Here is an 18,365-nt window from a genome sequence, read left to right as displayed (position 1 = left end):
AGCTGTTCCAGCTCCAAAGTCCTCTCCATACGTGTTTGAGGGACAAAGGCAAAGTTTCACAAGTTTCGTTTTTGGGTGAAGGCGGCACATATGTTCAGCATTGTGTGCCAGTGTGACAGCAACTGACAGATAGGACCAAGTTTATATGCCATCTTAACATTAAATAATAATTCCAATACAGGGTCATAATCAGTTATATTACTATGCCTGTGAGTGGTCATGTTGAGCATACTATGGCACACAACTATCACTGGTTTTCAAGGCCCACGACCTGCTTTCGTCTTACATTGCACAAATCTGGTTTGGCCCTACTGTCATAATGTAATAATACATAATACTTTATTCAATTTTAGTAAGAGGATCTGTCCTGTTGGTTCAGAATTATGATTCATGCCATTGTTCATAGTCAATTGAGTTCAGATATTTGATATTCATTTTATCAGACAGACTCCCCTCCTATATGAACCCATTGAACTTATATGATAGACTCAAAGTTCATAGAACCAAGGGAAAGTGGGGACAGTGCAACAAGGGCGACTTCCAGAGGTCCCCTCAGGTACCACTCTGACAGAGTGTGTTTGGTAAAGCAGTATTCTCTGTTAGAGCCCCCCATCACTGTAATTGTCTCTCTACTGAAGTAAGCAGACCACCAACTATCTGACCTTCAAATTCAACCTTGGCTTAAAGTGAAGTGGCTTAAAGCAAACCAAGCAACCACTTTTTAACCACCTTTTACAGCCTGCTCAGGGACTACAGATGAAAATTTGTTTCTGGCTAACTGTGGACCATTTACATTGATGTGAAAACTGACGTGTTGATCAATGTGCATTGTCCCTGATAAATAAATAAATAAATAAATACATTGATAACACACATCCCTGGTTCTGGTGACTCATATTGAACACAAAAACAAAAAAACAATGACGATCCATTAGCACATTAGAAAGGACACTATCAATCAAGGAGTTTGAAGTTCAATGGGCTTATAAAGGAAGATATTTGATCAAATAAATCTAAATATTTAATAAAGCAACTTAAAGATTGCCTGAGGTGCACAGGCATTCTAAAGTGAAACATCCCTTTAATAATCAAGTTAACAACATTGCAGTTACTAGTTGCATTGTCACACAGTAATGTAAATTGACATCCATTTGTGAGAATCCTTTGGTGCATGACATTTATTGCTCAAGCTGTATTCAAATCTAGCCAACTGAGCAAAGCAAGATGATTTTACTTGAATATTGTTGGTTTAAACCAAAAGCCAAAACATAGTGATGTTACGTAGTCGGTGTACAGAAGGTCCATGTGCACGGATAAAGACCATAGTTTGCATCGGACACAATTAGACACAACCCAGAAACTGTGGTGTTTTTGTCCCCTGGTATTAATAAGGAGTAATTACATTAAACTCTGTCCATTTGTTTCAAGATTATCATCATTGCTTGCAATGTGGCAACTCAAAAAGGTCATGGAGTGTATAGGCACATTCCCACTGGGCCAGATAACAGATAAAAACATCTCTTTCTCCAGATATTTTTCCATTCAAAGTGGATGGTAGATACAGATAAAAAAGATATTTGCCACAGATAAAAGTATCTGTGGCAAATATCTGTGGTAGATATTTTTTTTTATCTGTATCTACCATCCACTTTGAATGGAAAAATATCTGGAGAAAGAGATTTTTTTTATCTGTTATCTGGCCCAGTGGGAATGGGCCTTATGTCTCAAAATGTATCTAATATGCCACTCTTATAATTTATGCAATCAAATGATATTAAAGTACCGTACTGTATCACTGTTCAGTATTAAGTACTGAACAGTGATGCTGTGTAAGCCAAAGGCCAAAACCCAGTGCGACCCCAGAAACTGGGGCTTTTGTCCCTGAGCATTGATAGGGAGTAGCCTAATTACATTACGTCTGCTTGTTATCATCAAACTTCTCCTCTGAGGACTATTGGACTACAGTCTCTATCCTTGTGTACACATGGTCGTGCTTACATTGAGTTCTTTTACATGTTCTTTGACATGGCACGTGTCATGTAGCAATAATTTATTGATCAGACTCACCTTTCTTTCAAAAATGTTTGAGGTGACTGATATATATGGCTGAATGTTCCTTCCTTTATTTAGCTTTGGGTTTTTTCATAGAAGTTCTTGGATCATTACGTATAAATTATTATGCAGTCACAACCACAAGGCATTCCCAAATCAGTTTAAAATTTATATTTAAGAGGTTTGTTGAAATAAATCAGGTACCCAATGCTTGAAAAATGTGACAACCATTTGTACAAAGAAATTGTGTCATAAACGTATAACCTACAAATAAACAACAGGTTTGCAGAAACAATATAGTGTGTGTAGGCCTATATATACATATTTTAATAGAACTCATGATCACTCTCTAAACAACACGTCTTTATACCTTATGTTGGGATGCAAACTTTGTGTTTAACATGTCATTATTTTTGCTTTCAGTGGGATAAATATATCTATAAACTTTAGTCCCAAGATACCGTAGGTCTAGGTATCATTCCTGTATTACAGCCAGTAACAAATTAACTAGTGTTCCTATGATAATTTGCTGGTGGGTGGAGGCAAAGCAGATTGTAAAAGTCTTTACAAACTCTCCATGCTTACCAGGACAGCTAACTCGGAGCCTGGAGCAGAGGCTGATTGACCACTGAGAGAGGACTTGCTCCATGACTTTCACTTGGAAATAATATTTCTGCAGACATAATATGTCTGCATGAAGACTGTCACAGCTGGAACCAATCTTAAGAAGGCGATCTTTATTATATACTGGGAATAAACATAGCATAACAAAAAATGGGAAAAGGGGCTATTCAAATATAGTACTGGACTAAAGGTTGAAGAAATGGATAATCTTCAAAAGTCAGGTAATATATATATATATATATATATATATATATATATATATATATATATATATATATATATATATATATATATATAATATATATAGACAGTCATAGGCCTACTCATACTGTACGGTGTACCATTTTGAAAATTGTAGCTTTAGACCTTTATTGATCCCACTTGGTAAATTCATCTGACAATACAGCAGATAGGCTAGAAAACACAAGGCAGAAGACAAAAGTAAATACAGCAAAGCCTGCAAAGGGTATCAACAAGATCACAGTAATGGAATTATACACATCTGATATAAGATGCACGTCTTTTCCTTCACCACCAGATGGCAATCACCAGACAGAGACCAGGTATCAATCAGGAGAACAAGGCAACAGATTAGGCTACTTATGCTGGTATTAATGTCAAATTTGTTTTTCCCCCCCGATACATTTTAACTTTAAGAAAATACATATATAATGGAAACATTATATCAATATGATTAATTGTGTTTTTCTTCCAGAAGATTATGGTGATAATAATAATGACGATGCAACGGGAATGTATGTAATATTGGATATGTTTCTGACTATCAGTCTTTTAAAAATGGCCATAATCTTAAATGCATGGTTGATGAATGATGATTGTCATAATACTGTTCACTGTTCATAAAGTGTATGAACAGAGATTCTGTTTCACCAGAAAAAAATTCAAATAAAGTTGACTGCAGAGACTTTTTTTTTTTGATTGATTGATTGATTGAAGACTTTATTAGAAGTTTGCATAGGAAAAGGTACAGTTCACTGGTACAAGGTCTACTAAAAGGAGATCCATGAAAAGACTAAGCTTATTTCCACTGGAAACCATTAAAGTATCTCATATAACATTGAATGACAGACACATAGAACACAGTACTATGCAGTAGATATGTAAAGAAAAACAAAAAAAGAGAACAGTAAGTCTAAAACAAACAGTATATACAAAGAAGGGGCAGGGGAGGGGAGGGTTGGGCTAGGTTAGTTTTTTTTTTACCAGTTGCGAACGGCTGCTGCCTGTAAGTGGGTTTTCAGGGCAATTTTAAAGGATGCTAGTGATCCACACTCCTTTATGGCCTTCGGTAAGGCTTTCCACATTTTGGTGGTATAGCAGAAAAACGAGTTTGACCCTTTTTTGATTTTGACTCTGGGTTGGAAGTGATCTGTAGCGCTGCCTCTGGTGTTGTAATTATGGACATCCTTAATGTTTATAAAGTATTTTGACAGGTACTTAGTTGGGTATCATAGTGGTGTAGTGTATCTTGTACACCAGGCCCATTGCAAGTTGCTGTACTCTGTCATCTACTCTGAGCCACCCCACTCTTAACTGGTGAGTAGCGGTGAGGTGAGTCTGATAGGGAAGGTTAAGCAGGACCCTAATTAGTTTATTTTGGGCTGTTTGGAGTTTAATTTTAAGGGCTTGTGGGGCGTCACGATACCATACGTGAACTCCGTAGTCAAAGAGGGGCTGGATTATTGCACCAGCTATGGTCTTCAGTGTGTTGAAATTGACCATTGGGGCGATCCTCTGTAGGAAACGAGTTTGTTGGTTGATTTTATTTATTACTTTAGAAGTCATCTTTTCGCTGGAAAGATTAGCTTCAAGGATGCATCCTAAGAGATTTCATTTTTTCGTGTTATGACCTTGTCACCCACTTTGATTGTGAAGTTATCGATTTTTTTGAGGTTATGATTTGATCCAAAGAGGATGGACTCAGTTTTTCCCAGGTGAATTGATACTTTGTTATCGTTAAGCCATGTGCAGATCTTGCTTAGTTCAGAGTTAAGTGTCTTTTCAACCTGCAAGTGGTCCTTGCCCGAGACTAGCAGAGCCGAGTCATCCGCGAACAGGAACAGGTTGCAGTCGCAAGCAGATGCCATGTCGTTCACGTATATTAGGAACAACAGAGGCCCCAGTATGCTACCTTGAGGAACACCACAGCTTACTGGGAGGGGGGGGGACAGGGTACCGTTAATCTCCACCACCTGTTCCCTCCCCACCAGGTAAGATTGCATCCAGCTCACTGCTGCGCTCTCAAGACCGATGGCTTTTAGTTTCTCAATCAGAATAGAATGATCTACGGTGTCAAATGCCTTCTGGGGGTCCATCATGACCATGCCGCTATATTTGCCGTCATCCGCTTCGCGTTTGATTTGTGAAAGAAGTGTCCAGAATGTATGATTTAAAATCAATATAGTAACTATTTTGCAAAGAAATTAAATGTGCGTGAAAGGTGTCGATCGTGCAGTTTTTTAAAGGGAAGAAAATATTATTATAGATATAAATAAGTATACACAGTGGCAAATACATGGACATTGTATTTCAACACATATGGACAAACCCGCACCTTGACATGAACACAGAGATAAGACACATTTATCGATAGACCTTCTTTTTTCTTCTTAATACTTCTGCTAAATATAAGGCACAAATACTTAGTTTCCATACAACCAATTATTTGCAATGCAAAATGATTACTGATTATCTGCATTGTTAAATTATACGATACAAAACCAAACTATACAATATTTTGTGGTTTGCATATCGATAGGCCTATAGATCGTTGAAAATTAAAATCGATTTTTCGATGCAGTTACTATTATTGTTACACCCCTATTACATCATTTAATTATTTATGAGTTCTGCCTTTCTCTTGGAGAGTGCTCACAAGCAGTACTCGGAATGGTAACAGGGCACCAAAACCAACTTCGTACTAGGGATATCTGGGCACCAAAACCATCTGGGCACTAGGGACAGGTGGGCATCTGGACAACTAGGCACTGGGAACATGTGGGCACCTGGACAACTGGGCACTAGAGACATGTGGGTACCTGGACAACTGGGCACTAGAGACATGTGGGCACCTGGACAACTGGGCACCTGAACTTTCCATAACATGCTGCTTTGTTGCCGTTAAGTGATATTTAACCCACTGTTCTTTAAGCCCCCAAACACAACAAGGTCTAAAGTACAATATAAGAGTTAATTGCCAAAAAAGTAGCCTACTGTTAAAAAGTGGAACAAATCAAGGAAATACCAAAAAATAAATGTATTTGCCCAAATAGAATTGGGAAATTTGTAAAATACCCAAACTAATTTAGGATACAAAAGATGGAAAAATAGAACAGTACACTATAAAATGAGAAGGGGGGGGGGGGGATTTTACCATTGTCCCTATTCCCAACATGTCCCGTGCCCAGTTGTCCAGGTGCCCACTAGCCCAGGTGTCCACTCTTCCAAGTGCCCACATGTCTCTGGTGCACAGATGTCCCTAGTGCACACGCCCACTCGTCCAGATGCCCAGTCATCCAAACAATAGGTTGCCCAGATGTCCCTAGTACCCACCTGACTTGTATTCCCTGGAATCCATAGATTAATACCCCAGGCACATTGTTATATCTTTTGAATTAAACCTTGATGGCCATGTCACCCCCTGTCCTGTATACCACAGTGGAAAAGATTGTCTTCACTGCTTTGAGACCACACTCAAGATTTTATTTGTTACAACCCATGTACAGGTAAACAGAAGTCAAATATAGGCATTTAATTGCAGTAAAAAGACACATGAAGGGGTGCCCGCTGGCCTGGTGGTCAAGGCGCATACCACATACTAGGCTATGATATGATGCCTGCTGGCGTCGCCGGTTCGATTCCAGATCCGGACGGCCTTTGCCGCGTGTCATTCCCCATCTCTCTCCCCATTTCCTGTCAGTCTACTGTCCTATCAATAAAGGCATAAAAAGCCCAAAAACAAATCTTAAAAAAAAAAAAAAGACACATGAAAAAGAATAGCTATGGGGCTGTTAAGTATGACATCATTTTGTAGGCAGAGGAGAATTTCTGCCCCCAGTTTCCGTGAATCTTTTTACTATTTTTACTATTTACAAATTTTTCTTCTCTTTGTTGTTGAAAGGAAAGTGTTAGAATTATACTTTAGTCGTTATTTTTGTCTCGGATCTGTTGAAATAGCGAGGGACAGAAAATGCTCTGGGGGCAGAGTTCTCCTCTGCCTACAAAATGATGTCACGGCTTAAAAGCCCCATAATTGAACAAGAAAAAAACGCACTATATAATGTGGTGAAGTTGCATGTGTCATTGTGTGTGCATAGCCTCGGAAACCCAGGTTTTTATTTTGGTGATCGGGAGGAAAAATAAAAGCCTGTGTGTGCACAGCTGCCTCAGTTTTTTGTGCTATATAAACCAGTTTGTTCATATAGACGCATTTCTGGTCCACGTTACACTGATAAAAACCTAGATGTGCACGCAGGTCGGTGCCAAATGAGCCAATGAAACCAGCGCTCCCCAAAACAACAGGTTTGGGGATTGGTGGGAATTGATTACATGATTGTGCATTTAGTCTCAATGTTTGTAAACAAGAAACGTGTCTATTACATTCTTCTTCTCGGTGTACCTCAGCTCAAGTACATTTTATTTGTACAGCACATTTCTTATCAGGTAAATCCAATCTGATTCACAATGAAACAAACAAACAAACCATTATACACAAACATTTGAAATATTTATATGTCCACATAAACAGAACACCCTGTACAAAGGACATAAACAATGCCAAAACAGTCAGACAATAGGAAAACAAAGTGCCTAGACAGCAGAACATTGTTACATACATTATAATTTAGTTGACATACTTGGCACACACAGCAGACATCAATCATGGATAAAGGTAACACCACCTCCTTCAAATTGAGCAGCTTCCCAAATAGCTGATATTTTAGCACTTCGGTTAGGAAGGTTTCCTCTAAAGTACAGCCAACCTCGAGAATGACTACCTCCCTATGGTTTTCATTGATGACAACAGCATCAGCAGCCGTAATTTTAGAGAACACAGTCGTCATTGCACAGGCTAAACATTCTCGGCTTCACAGTAGAATGCTTACAGCATTATGGAAGACCTGAAAAAAGAACAAAAGAGATATCTTTTGATATATTTTGATATCAAGTAGCCATACTGTAGACTAGGCTACTGTCATGCCTACAGTAATTGTAAAAGTATCAATACTGCAATGTAGAAATACTCCATTAAAAATAAAATGTCCTTGAATAAAAGTACAAAAGTATCAGCATCAAAAATTACTTAAAGTACCAAAAGTGAAATTACTCATACGCACATTACGCAGATTGTCCCATTTCAAGTTTGCAAATGTACAAAAATCTTTTGAAAATAGCAGATCTACAAGCTTACCAAGGATAATGGTTGTGAGCTTGTAGATCGACTATTTTCAAATGGCCAAAATGTATATAGGGCTGAATGGTTAATGTGTATTTTTTATAATAATCTAAATCTGCAAAGTGACAAGTAGCTAAAGTTTTCAAATTATGTGGGGTAAATGTAGGCTACAATGCCTATGAGATGTAGTGGAGTAGAAATAAAAGTATTGGAAATTGTAAGTATTAAATTACCTCAAAAGTGTACTTAAAGGGGAAGACCACCCATTTTCAATATTGAACTATGTCATTAATATACCTGTGTTGCCCAGAACTGGAGGATTGATTTTGGGGTTTGTATTGTAAATCACACGGAGATGACATCACACCGGTGTGATTTACAATACAAACCCTCAAATCAATCAAAGGGGGAGAACTTTTTTATTTTATTTCCACAAACTCCTCCAAGGTATGACATAGTTCAATATTGAAAATGGGTGGTCTTCACCTTTAAGTACAGTACTTAGTACTTAGTTACTTTACACCACTGTATGGCAGCCATTTAAAGCAGTAGTTCACCCAAAAAAGGACTTCTATCAATTATTCATTCCATGAATTATTGAATGCACTTTATTTTTGTCATATCCCTAAGCCAATCATTTGGTTATCGGTCAATAGGAGACTCTGCGGGTCAGCAAAGGATTGGCTCAGGAATGCAACAAACACTAAGAATTTCCCCTATGAATTCAGGGCTTCATGAGGTGTGTAATTAATAGAAAATACGTCACTTTTTGGGGGGTGAAATACTCCTTTAGGACGTGGGACATGGTTTCAGCTATTTGTTCAAGACCATGATGTATACAGTGAGGGGCATGATTGCTTGGAAACCAGATGGAGAGATTAGATGCTAAAACCTGCAATCTTGCTTTCAAAGTAAAGACAACAATACACTCATCTATGGTAACATTTTTGAGTGAGAGACAGAATGGTCCACAGCAGGGATACATGCAGTTTTACCTTGCAGTCTCAATTCAGTCCATTGTTGCCACTGCCTTTGTTGTTGAGCCCATGCACAGGAGGAAACCTTGTAGCCTGGATTGGCCAGACTATATACTAATGCAGCTAACTAACTGCAGTATACCACCTTGTTTTAACATGGGTGGATTGTTTAGCTGTGCTAGGTTAGAAACCTTGGACATTAGTCAGTGGAAATTGATGTTCCGTTACACAAACAGTCATAACTCTGAAAGAGATGCTGGGGTCAGATTTAACATCCCGAGTCTGAGACAGCCACAACCTCCGAGTTATACCCTACTGTATACTCCAAGGTAACTTCAGCCTAGCAGCACAGATCATTTAAGTCTGGCCAGTCCGACAGAGAATTGTAGCATCTTCAATTCTGCCACCTGCAGCTACACCTCCTGTCTATTTGCCAGCCAGTGCCACCTTATTCAAGCCATACTACAGCATAGCTGGTCTCACTACCATCTTCTATAACTTGCCTTTAACTCTTACTGGTAACCTTCTGCCACAAATCACTCCTGACATTATTCTCCATCCATTCCACCATGTTTTTGATCGGTGCTAGCTGCTCCAATTCCCTGGATTTGTGTGTGTATGTCCATGCAAAATGGACAGCCCATCAAATACTTATTATGTATTATTACCGTATGTCCTTTTTCTAATTGAACAATATCATGATGAGATGTCATGTAGGTCTATAAGTCATGTGGGTATATCGTCATCATCAGCACTGCTCACTTCACACGGTGTGATTATTTTTCAATGCAGGTAAAAGTCAACCGGCATGTAAATCAGATTGTTCATATCCATCAGTAAATTTACAGGAAAAGTTAAGAAGCACCTTTTTCAAAGGTTTTCTTTAAACAAAATTGCTGGTGCAAGTACTGAAAGCACAGTATTTGCTGACGCATAAGTAAGGCTTGGCGTATTGAAGATCTAGCCCACTTATTTTCAATTATATCATTATCCACATTATTGGATAGGAGGCTTGAAGTATAGAAACTCACTGCCCATAAGGCTGCTACAAACTATTGTACCTTGAACATTCAAAGGTTAAGCCAATGCTGCAAAGTCTAAGTCATCTGAAAATGATCTTCCCACTGTTAAAATAAGACATTCATTATATAATATATATGTAGTATAATAAACAAGACATTTCAAGTGATAGAGGTTTGAATGGTCTTTATTGATACTCTTCTCTCTTTACAGTAAATACTGAGTCAAAAACAAAAGGGCATGAGAATCAATACATTTCCAGTTCAATGTTGGTAAACAATAAGCCATTTAAATTAAAATAACAACAACAACATCTATTTAACACAGTCTTTGTGTTAAACTGACAGCTATAAATATATTCTAAAACACTAAACATCCATGTTTCTTCCTATGCTGTTTTTAGACAGATGGTAGTGTTTCATACAGTATAGACTTGGGTTTCAGTCTGTGAAAGCATCTCACTGCTGGAAGGGGAAGGGAAGGTTGATCTCAATCTTTCCAGCGCTAACTTTCATGTACTCATGGACCTCCTCAGAAGCCTGCTGCAGAAAATCAGAAACAGTGGTGCTGAACTGGTTCATTGCGGCAATGAACATGTCCATAATGTACTCGGCAGCATTCTGCAGCTGCTCCATATTTAGTGTAGGGATCTCATTCAGGACATTCTTAATGACAGTGAAAACGTTGATACAGAGGACATTGACATTGACAAGCATTGCGTCCAAGTAGGTGGAGTCAAGAGAGTCAACCAGTTCCTGTGATTTCTCAACAACGGCCTTCAGGGTCTCGCCCAGCTTCTCTAGCATCATGTCAATGCTCTCCATCTTTTGCAAAAGGTCCACAGCTTCATCATAGATGTTCTTCAAAGTTACCTTCAAGTCATCGTACATATGACGTACAGTAATTCCGTCACCGACTGGCATTCTGATTTTAACACTGCTGAATTGGTCAAGTACAAAGTTACCATAGACCTCTGCACTCTCGCAGATAATCTCAAGGGCCTTCTCAAGCATAGCACCGATGCTGCTGGTTAGCTTCTTGAGGACCTCGGGGACAGTGGTCATCTCGTCAGAGCCAGGCAGTTTGAACTGGGTCTCCCTCAGGAACTTGACGGCGGCATCCAGGACGACCTGGACAGCCATCTGGTACTTGACGACAGTGTTTCTGAAGAGGATGGAGAGCTGGCTCATTTGCTCGTCAAAGTGCATGGGAACATTATAGGCCTCATCGACACATTTCAGGAGTGCACTCTTCAGATCCTCCACAAGGGATGTCATCAGGTACTTGTCAGCAAACGTGGTCAGTGTGGAGGTAATGGAAGGGAGTCTCTCCTTGAGTCCAAGGAGCATATCTCTGGGTGCTTCCACGTTGTAGGCAATCTGAAGGTTCATCTTATCTGTCTCCTTAGCAGAAGCTCTGATGACTAGGATATCAACATCCTCCTCAGGGGCAGACTATTGGACAGAGGAAAAATAAAATAATTTTGTTTTTAGATTCTATACCAGAAAGATTTGCCTTTAATTGTCCTATGGAGGCAACGTGTTATTCAGAAAGACCAATAATACTCACAACATAACGGCTATAGAGCCTAGCATTCATCTGAGATGGGACCCTGGCCTGGAACTGGAGACCTAGGAAGCCAGTTGATGGGGTGGAGATAGATGCACTGATTCCATCTCTGCGAGCAGCATAGCGGAAGTTCACATCAGTGAAAGTAGGGCTGATGATGTCCACATTGAGGGTGTGACGAGAGATGCTGGAAAGTAATGAAATTGTAGATGAGAAATCACTGTAAACGTATTCATAACCTGTTCAATTTGAAACAATCTGATGGACATATTGTATAATACTTTGCAGGGAAACAAGAATGTATAATGTATTTGATATTTACCTGTCATCAACCTGCCGTTTCCTCCTTAAATACAAACATATAAAACAGTTACATTAAAGCTTCAACTATATACAGTATGTTATGATACATTTCATGTGAAACATGGTGTACAAGATATGTTACCTTAGAGCCTGGGAAATAATGTGGTGGATGTCCAAGGTCAGGTCAGTATGAGTCAATACAGCCTTGCTGATCATGTTCAGAGCGTCATTCTCAAAGTTTGCAGTGGTAGAAGCTATTGAGAGAATATTTATGTTATTTAATCATTCTGCAAAACAATGCTCAATAATGTTCATACAGTATATTTCTGGGAGAAGCTAAACTCACCATCCAAGTCATACTCCAGGAAGACAATGGCAGAGGTAGCAGATGACTTAAGAATGACCTTGAAGACGGGGGCTTCTCCGTCCACTTCAACTACCATGTCAGTGGTGTACACTGGAGTGACAACCTTGGCATTGAAAGAGATCTTCTGCTTTGGTACTGTCAAGTCAACAATAGCCTTCTCAAAGAGGTTGAGGTCACCAAGGTCACTTGGCTGAGACATATTGATCTCAATATCAGCAGTCAAGGAAGACATTGGGGCAAGATCAATAGTTGCCTGGACAACATGACTTCCCTTGGTATTAAAGTTGAGTACATTTGCTTCGTTGTTAAGGGCAAACTTCAGCACTGCATACACACGACTGAGGGAGGCCTCAACAGCCAGGTTCTCATTCACATCCACGCTGAGGACTTTGGTTTCCCCATTGGTGAGTTTGGCATCAGCAGTTACTTTGGATGTAGTACGTAGGCCATCAACATTGAGGTACAGAGTGGCCTCATTGTCCAAAATTCCCAAAAGAGCATACTGCTCAAGCACTGTGCCTTCAATGTTTGCTTTGGTGGTTGTCTCCATAGAAGCATATTCAAATGTTCCTTCCAACTTCAGGCTATGTTCTGCCTGTGCCTCTCCAACCACCTTAATTATGGGCATATTGAAATCACCCTTCAGCTTCAAGGTGGAGACAGCATTTGCCTTGTCCTTGGTGTCTACAACCAGGTTCTGGTTGGCCTCCAGGTTGAGGATGGGCAGGGCAATCTTGGCAACAGTAGCTACAGAGATGCCAGCTTCAAATGTCTCAGTAATCAGACTGATGGTGCTATCATGGGTACCCTCAATATGGGGGTTCTCAAGGGAAAGGGAGTTGGCTAGCTTGATTCCTCTTCTGGTGGTCAGGCTGGTGGTGCCATCAAGCTTGGTCTTTAGGCTCTCAAACACAGAGGCGGTTGTTGCTCCCAGACGGAACACAAGATCATCCTCATTGTACAGTCCAGCGTTAAGATTCAGGTTGATAATGGCAGACTTAAAGGACAGCTCTGTGATCAGGTTACCCACAGAGGGAATCTGGATCAGACCCATCACATCAACAAGGGGGGCACCTTTGTTCTTCTGGTACACAATCTTGGCATCTACATCAACATTCTGCTCAGAGGTGGTCAGGATCTGATCCAACATGAAGGCCTCGTGTAAGTTCAGGTCACTGATGGCTGGGGTGCGGAAGTCAACAAAAGGCAAGTCAAACTCAGGGATGCTGAAGGGGCCAGCCAGGAAGTCAAGATTAGCCTCACTATCTACAGCGACAAAGATACCAGCTTCGTTCTCATTGTTATCAACGGTGAAGTTGTAGGAGACCTTGAACTGATTGAAACGTGCCAGAGCCACTGTGTTGATCTGTTGGGTGTCAGGCTTGAAGATGACAGAGTAATCATTCTGGAGATCAATCTTTGCGGACAGAGATTCAAGGACATTCATTCTGGTGTTTCCCTTGTTTTGGAAGTCAAAGACAACCTCAGTAGGTCGAATAACAACATTGACCACATTGGACAGGTCTCCACTGACTGTACCAACCAGCTCTGTGTCATGGTTTGCCTTCAACTCAAGCTTCATATCATAAAGGTTAGCCTGTCCTGATGCTACAATAACACTGTTCTTAATTGCGGGGCCCTCTGAGTCGCAGCGGGCATTGAACTTGACGTAGCTAAATAAGGCAGATTCAGCAGTCATTTGCTGTTTCATGTTCAGAATGGCAGAGTCTGTGTCACCTGAGAAAGTCAGCTTCGCCTCGCTGGGATTGAGGGTGAAAACCAAGTTGCTCTTGTGATTGGCCTCCTCATCATTGAATTTGGCTTTACCTACATTGTCAGCAGTTAGGGTGAGAACAAGGCCATCCTGGCGAATAACAGCTTTCTGGGATAGAGTGGCATCACTAGTGAAACTGATGATAGGGAGGTTTACTCTGTGATTGTAAGTTGTTTCCAGAGAGGATGTCATTCCATCCCCAACAGCAATAAATGCTGAGTTTGCAATATCAGCAGTGTAGGGTTCAGTGATGACTTTCATTGTAGTCTTGGCTTGAGCCTGGGCTGCTTGACCATAGAAGGTTAAAGATGCTTGATGTTCAACTCCAAGAGCAGGATTATTAAACTTCAAGGTCTCTGCAAAGACAACACGGTTCAACTTGGGGATGGCAATGCGAGCTGTAGCATCCAGATTGTAAGTAAGCATCTCAAAAGTAGGAGATGTGGTCCTTGAAGTCAGGAATCCAGTGAATTGAGGTGTCATTTCATTTTCAGTAGAGTTTTGGAACTCAGCAGTTGTCTTGAAGGTGTAGATGGGAGTGATTAATTTGATCTCACCATACAGCTTGCCAAAACTGGGGATCATAATTTCAGTAGGGATAGTTGGCAGCTTAAAATCAGGTATCTGAAGTGTCTCAACAAGCTTCTCAACAGGGACCTGGGGGATGGTAGGGAGGTAGATATCTGAAAGGGCAAACTCAGGCAAGGTTATCTCAGGCATAGGAGGAAGGTAGTTCAACGTAAGGTCTCCAAAGAAAGCCTCCATATCAATCATCTTGATCTCAAAGTTGACAATGAAATCAATTAATTCAACGATTCTCTGCTTAATGTCCTCAAAGGAAATGGTGAAAGCTGGCACAGTGTGGAAGCCCAAAATGGTAAACTCTGGGATATCCAGTTGTGTTGGGATTTCAAACTCCTGAAGGCTGTCCATTCTGATCTTCATTGAAGGTATGACTAAGTCAGTGAGAGGGAAGGTGAATAATGGAATGTCCAGCTCTGCTGTCTTCAATCCAGTGATGAGCCCCTCAAGGATCTGCTTAATCTCTTCAATGATCTTTTGTTCAGGAATCACCTTCTGGATTACTTCAACCACATTGGTGAACATATCTGTGATGCAGGTGACAAGCTTGGTGTAATATTTGCTTGCCAGTTGCAGATATGGGGCAATTGCAGCTTTGACATCAATTTCAGTAACTCTCAGATTTTCAACGAATCCCTTCAGGTCATTAAGTATGGTATGGTCAACTATTTCCTTCACCGTGTTGATCATCTCTGCAACTTTGATTTCTCTTAGTTGGTCGAAGAAGCTCTTCATAGCTGAGAAAATGGAATTGACAAAATCTCTTGTGGCCTCAAGTTTCTGAGGGATTTCAAGTGCTCTGATCAGCTCATTCACAGAGGCAGTGTACTCTGCAATAATTTGATTGGCCTGATCCACAAAGGCATTATAATCCAATGACTTCACGCTCTGGACAATAGTGTCAATATACACACTCAGATCCTCAATCATCTGCTTAATCTCAGTTGTTTTCAAGTAGCTGACAGTTCCGTCCACGACTTGCATAACCTTGGCAGGGATGTCAATTTCCTTCAGTTTGCTAGCTACGGCTTGGATGGTGTCATCAATTTTGAACTGTTTGATTAGTTCCACAAAGCTCTCCAGAATGACCTCAATTCTTTTATCAACCTCAAACTTGGCCAACAATTCTCTCAGTTTAGCACTGAATGTGTTAAACTTTTCAAGGATGTCAAGATCCTGGATCATTTCCTGAACAAACTCAAGGGATTTGCTGACAAAGTCTGTGGGAATCTTAGCCATTAGGTCCTTGATGTAAGCTTCCAAGTTCATTGATGAAATGTAGCTCTTCACGTTTTCAACAAATGCGGACAAGTCAAAGCTCTCAATGACCTCCTTCAAGTAATTCAAAAACATCTCAACTTTAGCTGGCAAGTTGGCATCAATATCATGTAGAAAAGCAAGGCTGCTGTCCTTTAGGCTTTCCAGGTCAATCTGCTTGATCAGCCCTCTTATGGTATCAATCACAGCAATAATCATGTTCTTGATATTATAATCCTCATTGATGGCATTGAGGACTTCAGAGATCTTCTGAGTAACAGTTTCAGCAAAGGTGCCATCAGCAATCATATCCCTTACCATATCAACATAGCCTTGGATGCAAATGGTGATATCTTCCAGCAGTTTCTCAACAGCAACTTTCACTTTCAACAGATAGGCTTCCAGTTCTTCAGCAGTGAGAGCATATCCTTGGGTAAAGTCTGTTAGGTATTGTTTCAGCTGACTGGCTTTGTCTTCAATATTGAGTTGAACAATAAAGTCATTAACTTGCTGTGGAAGTGCCTCAAGCCTAGCCCTAACTTGCTCATCATTAATATAGTTCTGCAAGACCTCTGCAATGTTCACAATAGCAACCTTAATGCTTTCCAGGAGGGCAGGCACATTTTCAAATAGAGGGAGCTGAATCATACGACTGTTTGTGTTCTTATCATACTTCAGGAAGCTAGCAATTGTGAATTCCTGATTATCTGCTGAGTCAATGTTGAGCATATTTGTGAAGATGGTGCTTGAAACCTCCATTCCCATTTTCTCAGCGGTGTTGTAAACACTCATGTCCTGATTGAAGGTATGGTCATTCATTTTGGACTTCATCCTAAGACTAACCTTTTGTTCCTCGACAGACAGAACAGTGTCCATCTTGTTGTCAACAGTGGTCTCAAGGGACAATCCATTGTTCAGCTGCTGGGTCAGTGAGGCTCTGCATTCATGTGAGGTGGCAAGAGCCAGGGGCTGTGCCCTAAGAAGGAATTTGCCATAGAGCTGGCCACTCTGCTTGCCATACAGGGTCAGGTCACCATCAGCATTGAACATGGCATCAAGGTTGAAGTCGAAAGGAATGATGCTAGTGCGGATGGCGTGATCGTAGCGCATGGGCTGAGAGTTGAAGCGGGCATCATTGGTGATCCTGGCAGCAAGACCAACAACTTCAAGTTCGGTGTTCTGGCTCATGTGGGATCCAAAGACCTTTCCAGTAGTGCTGCACTTAGCATTGGCAGTCACATCAGCATAATTGATCTCATAAGTGTGCTTGATCTCCTCTTCACCATAGGTGGCTTTCAGGCTTCCAGTCAGGTCCATCTTGTAAAGCTCTGCCTTCAACTGAGCCTCATTGATGATGTCGGCTGCCAGCAGTTTCAGGTTGTTTTTCACATTTGCAGAAGCGGTGTAGGGCTTCAGGTCAATGGTGATGTCATGTGTATAAGTGGCATACTCACTGACGATGGCCTCAGCCTTGGTGTTGAAGTCAAGGCTAGAGAGAGTCATGGTCAGAGTGTTGGCGTTATCAACCTTGATGTCAAGCAGTGCAGCCTTGTTGTTAATGGACAACATAGCCTTGGATGCATCAAGCTCAGCACTGAAGGTGTTCTGCACATTCAGGGGGCTCTGGAGTGTGGTTGATCCACTTGTGGCCAAACCATCCTTGTTCATTGTCAAAGTAGCTTTGTGAACAGCCTCGTTCTCAAGGAATTTCACAGTGGCATCACTGTTTAGAGCCAGGCCATTGACATCAAGATTGGCAGTAAGCAAGGAGTAGATGCGGTTTTCAGAGTGCTCAGCATTGGTTTCCATCTTGATGATGACTTCACCGGCACCAGCAGAGGCCTCAGCCAGGTTACGAACCTTCATGCCAAGGATAAGTATGCTACTGGTATCGCATTTCAGGGCCAGTTTGTTTTCCTTGAAGGAAAGCTCTGCAGCTTGGGTCAGGATGTCCTCAAAAGCATTAGTGTTTGACACAACACTGAGCTCACCATTGGCAAATGTGGCTGCAATTGTGTTTTGAGCCTGAAGAATGGTGGAGTCAATCTTTAGAGAAGAATCAATCTTTGCTTCTGGTCTGAATGGGAAAATGGCAAAAGACTGGGTACAGATGGTGTTGCCATAGATGGGCCCTGCTTTGACTGTTCCCTCAAGGTTGCTATCAACAGAGATTTCTTCAAATTTGAAGTCAACCATGCCAGTGTGCTGAAGTGCAATATTGAGTCCAAGGGGACTATTTGCTTCAATCTTGCTGCTAGATTTTACACTGATTTTGTCTGTGATGGTTACATCTTCAATGACGTTAACACTGGCTTCAAGGAACTTATGGACCAAAGAGCCTTTCAATTCTGCCTTAGCAGAATCAGAGCTGGCCAGCAATCCAGAGCCTGTGTGAAAATAGAAGAATACAACTTAATTGATAGC

The 18,365-nt window shown here is 40.8% G+C and overlaps 1 protein-coding gene across 1 annotated transcript in view; it reads right to left on the bottom strand.

The window, feature by feature from the left end:
- The window catches only part of LOC308301082 (uncharacterized protein), a gene marked incomplete at its 3' end in the record, with an annotated part of 44,378 nt that overhangs the window by 15,925 nt on the left and 10,088 nt on the right, over positions 1-18,365 (bottom strand). The window contains exons 25-29 of the mRNA XM_080744980.1: positions 12,308-18,328; positions 12,104-12,215; positions 11,981-12,004; positions 11,659-11,845; positions 10,552-11,543 (exon numbers count right to left, since the gene is read on the bottom strand). Of these exons, the coding sequence (XP_080601106.1) occupies positions 10,552-11,543; positions 11,659-11,845; positions 11,981-12,004; positions 12,104-12,215; positions 12,308-18,328 (7,336 nt within the window). The remainder of the gene's footprint in view (positions 1-10,551; positions 11,544-11,658; positions 11,846-11,980; positions 12,005-12,103; positions 12,216-12,307; positions 18,329-18,365) is intronic.

The sequence above is a fragment of the Nannobrachium achirus genome (assembly GCF_963921795.1).
Source record: "Nannobrachium achirus genome assembly, chromosome: 16".
NCBI lineage: Eukaryota > Metazoa > Chordata > Actinopteri > Myctophiformes > Myctophidae > Nannobrachium > Nannobrachium achirus.
The sequence above is the reverse complement of the archived record's forward strand: the minus strand, read 5'-3'. Positions and strand labels throughout refer to the sequence as shown.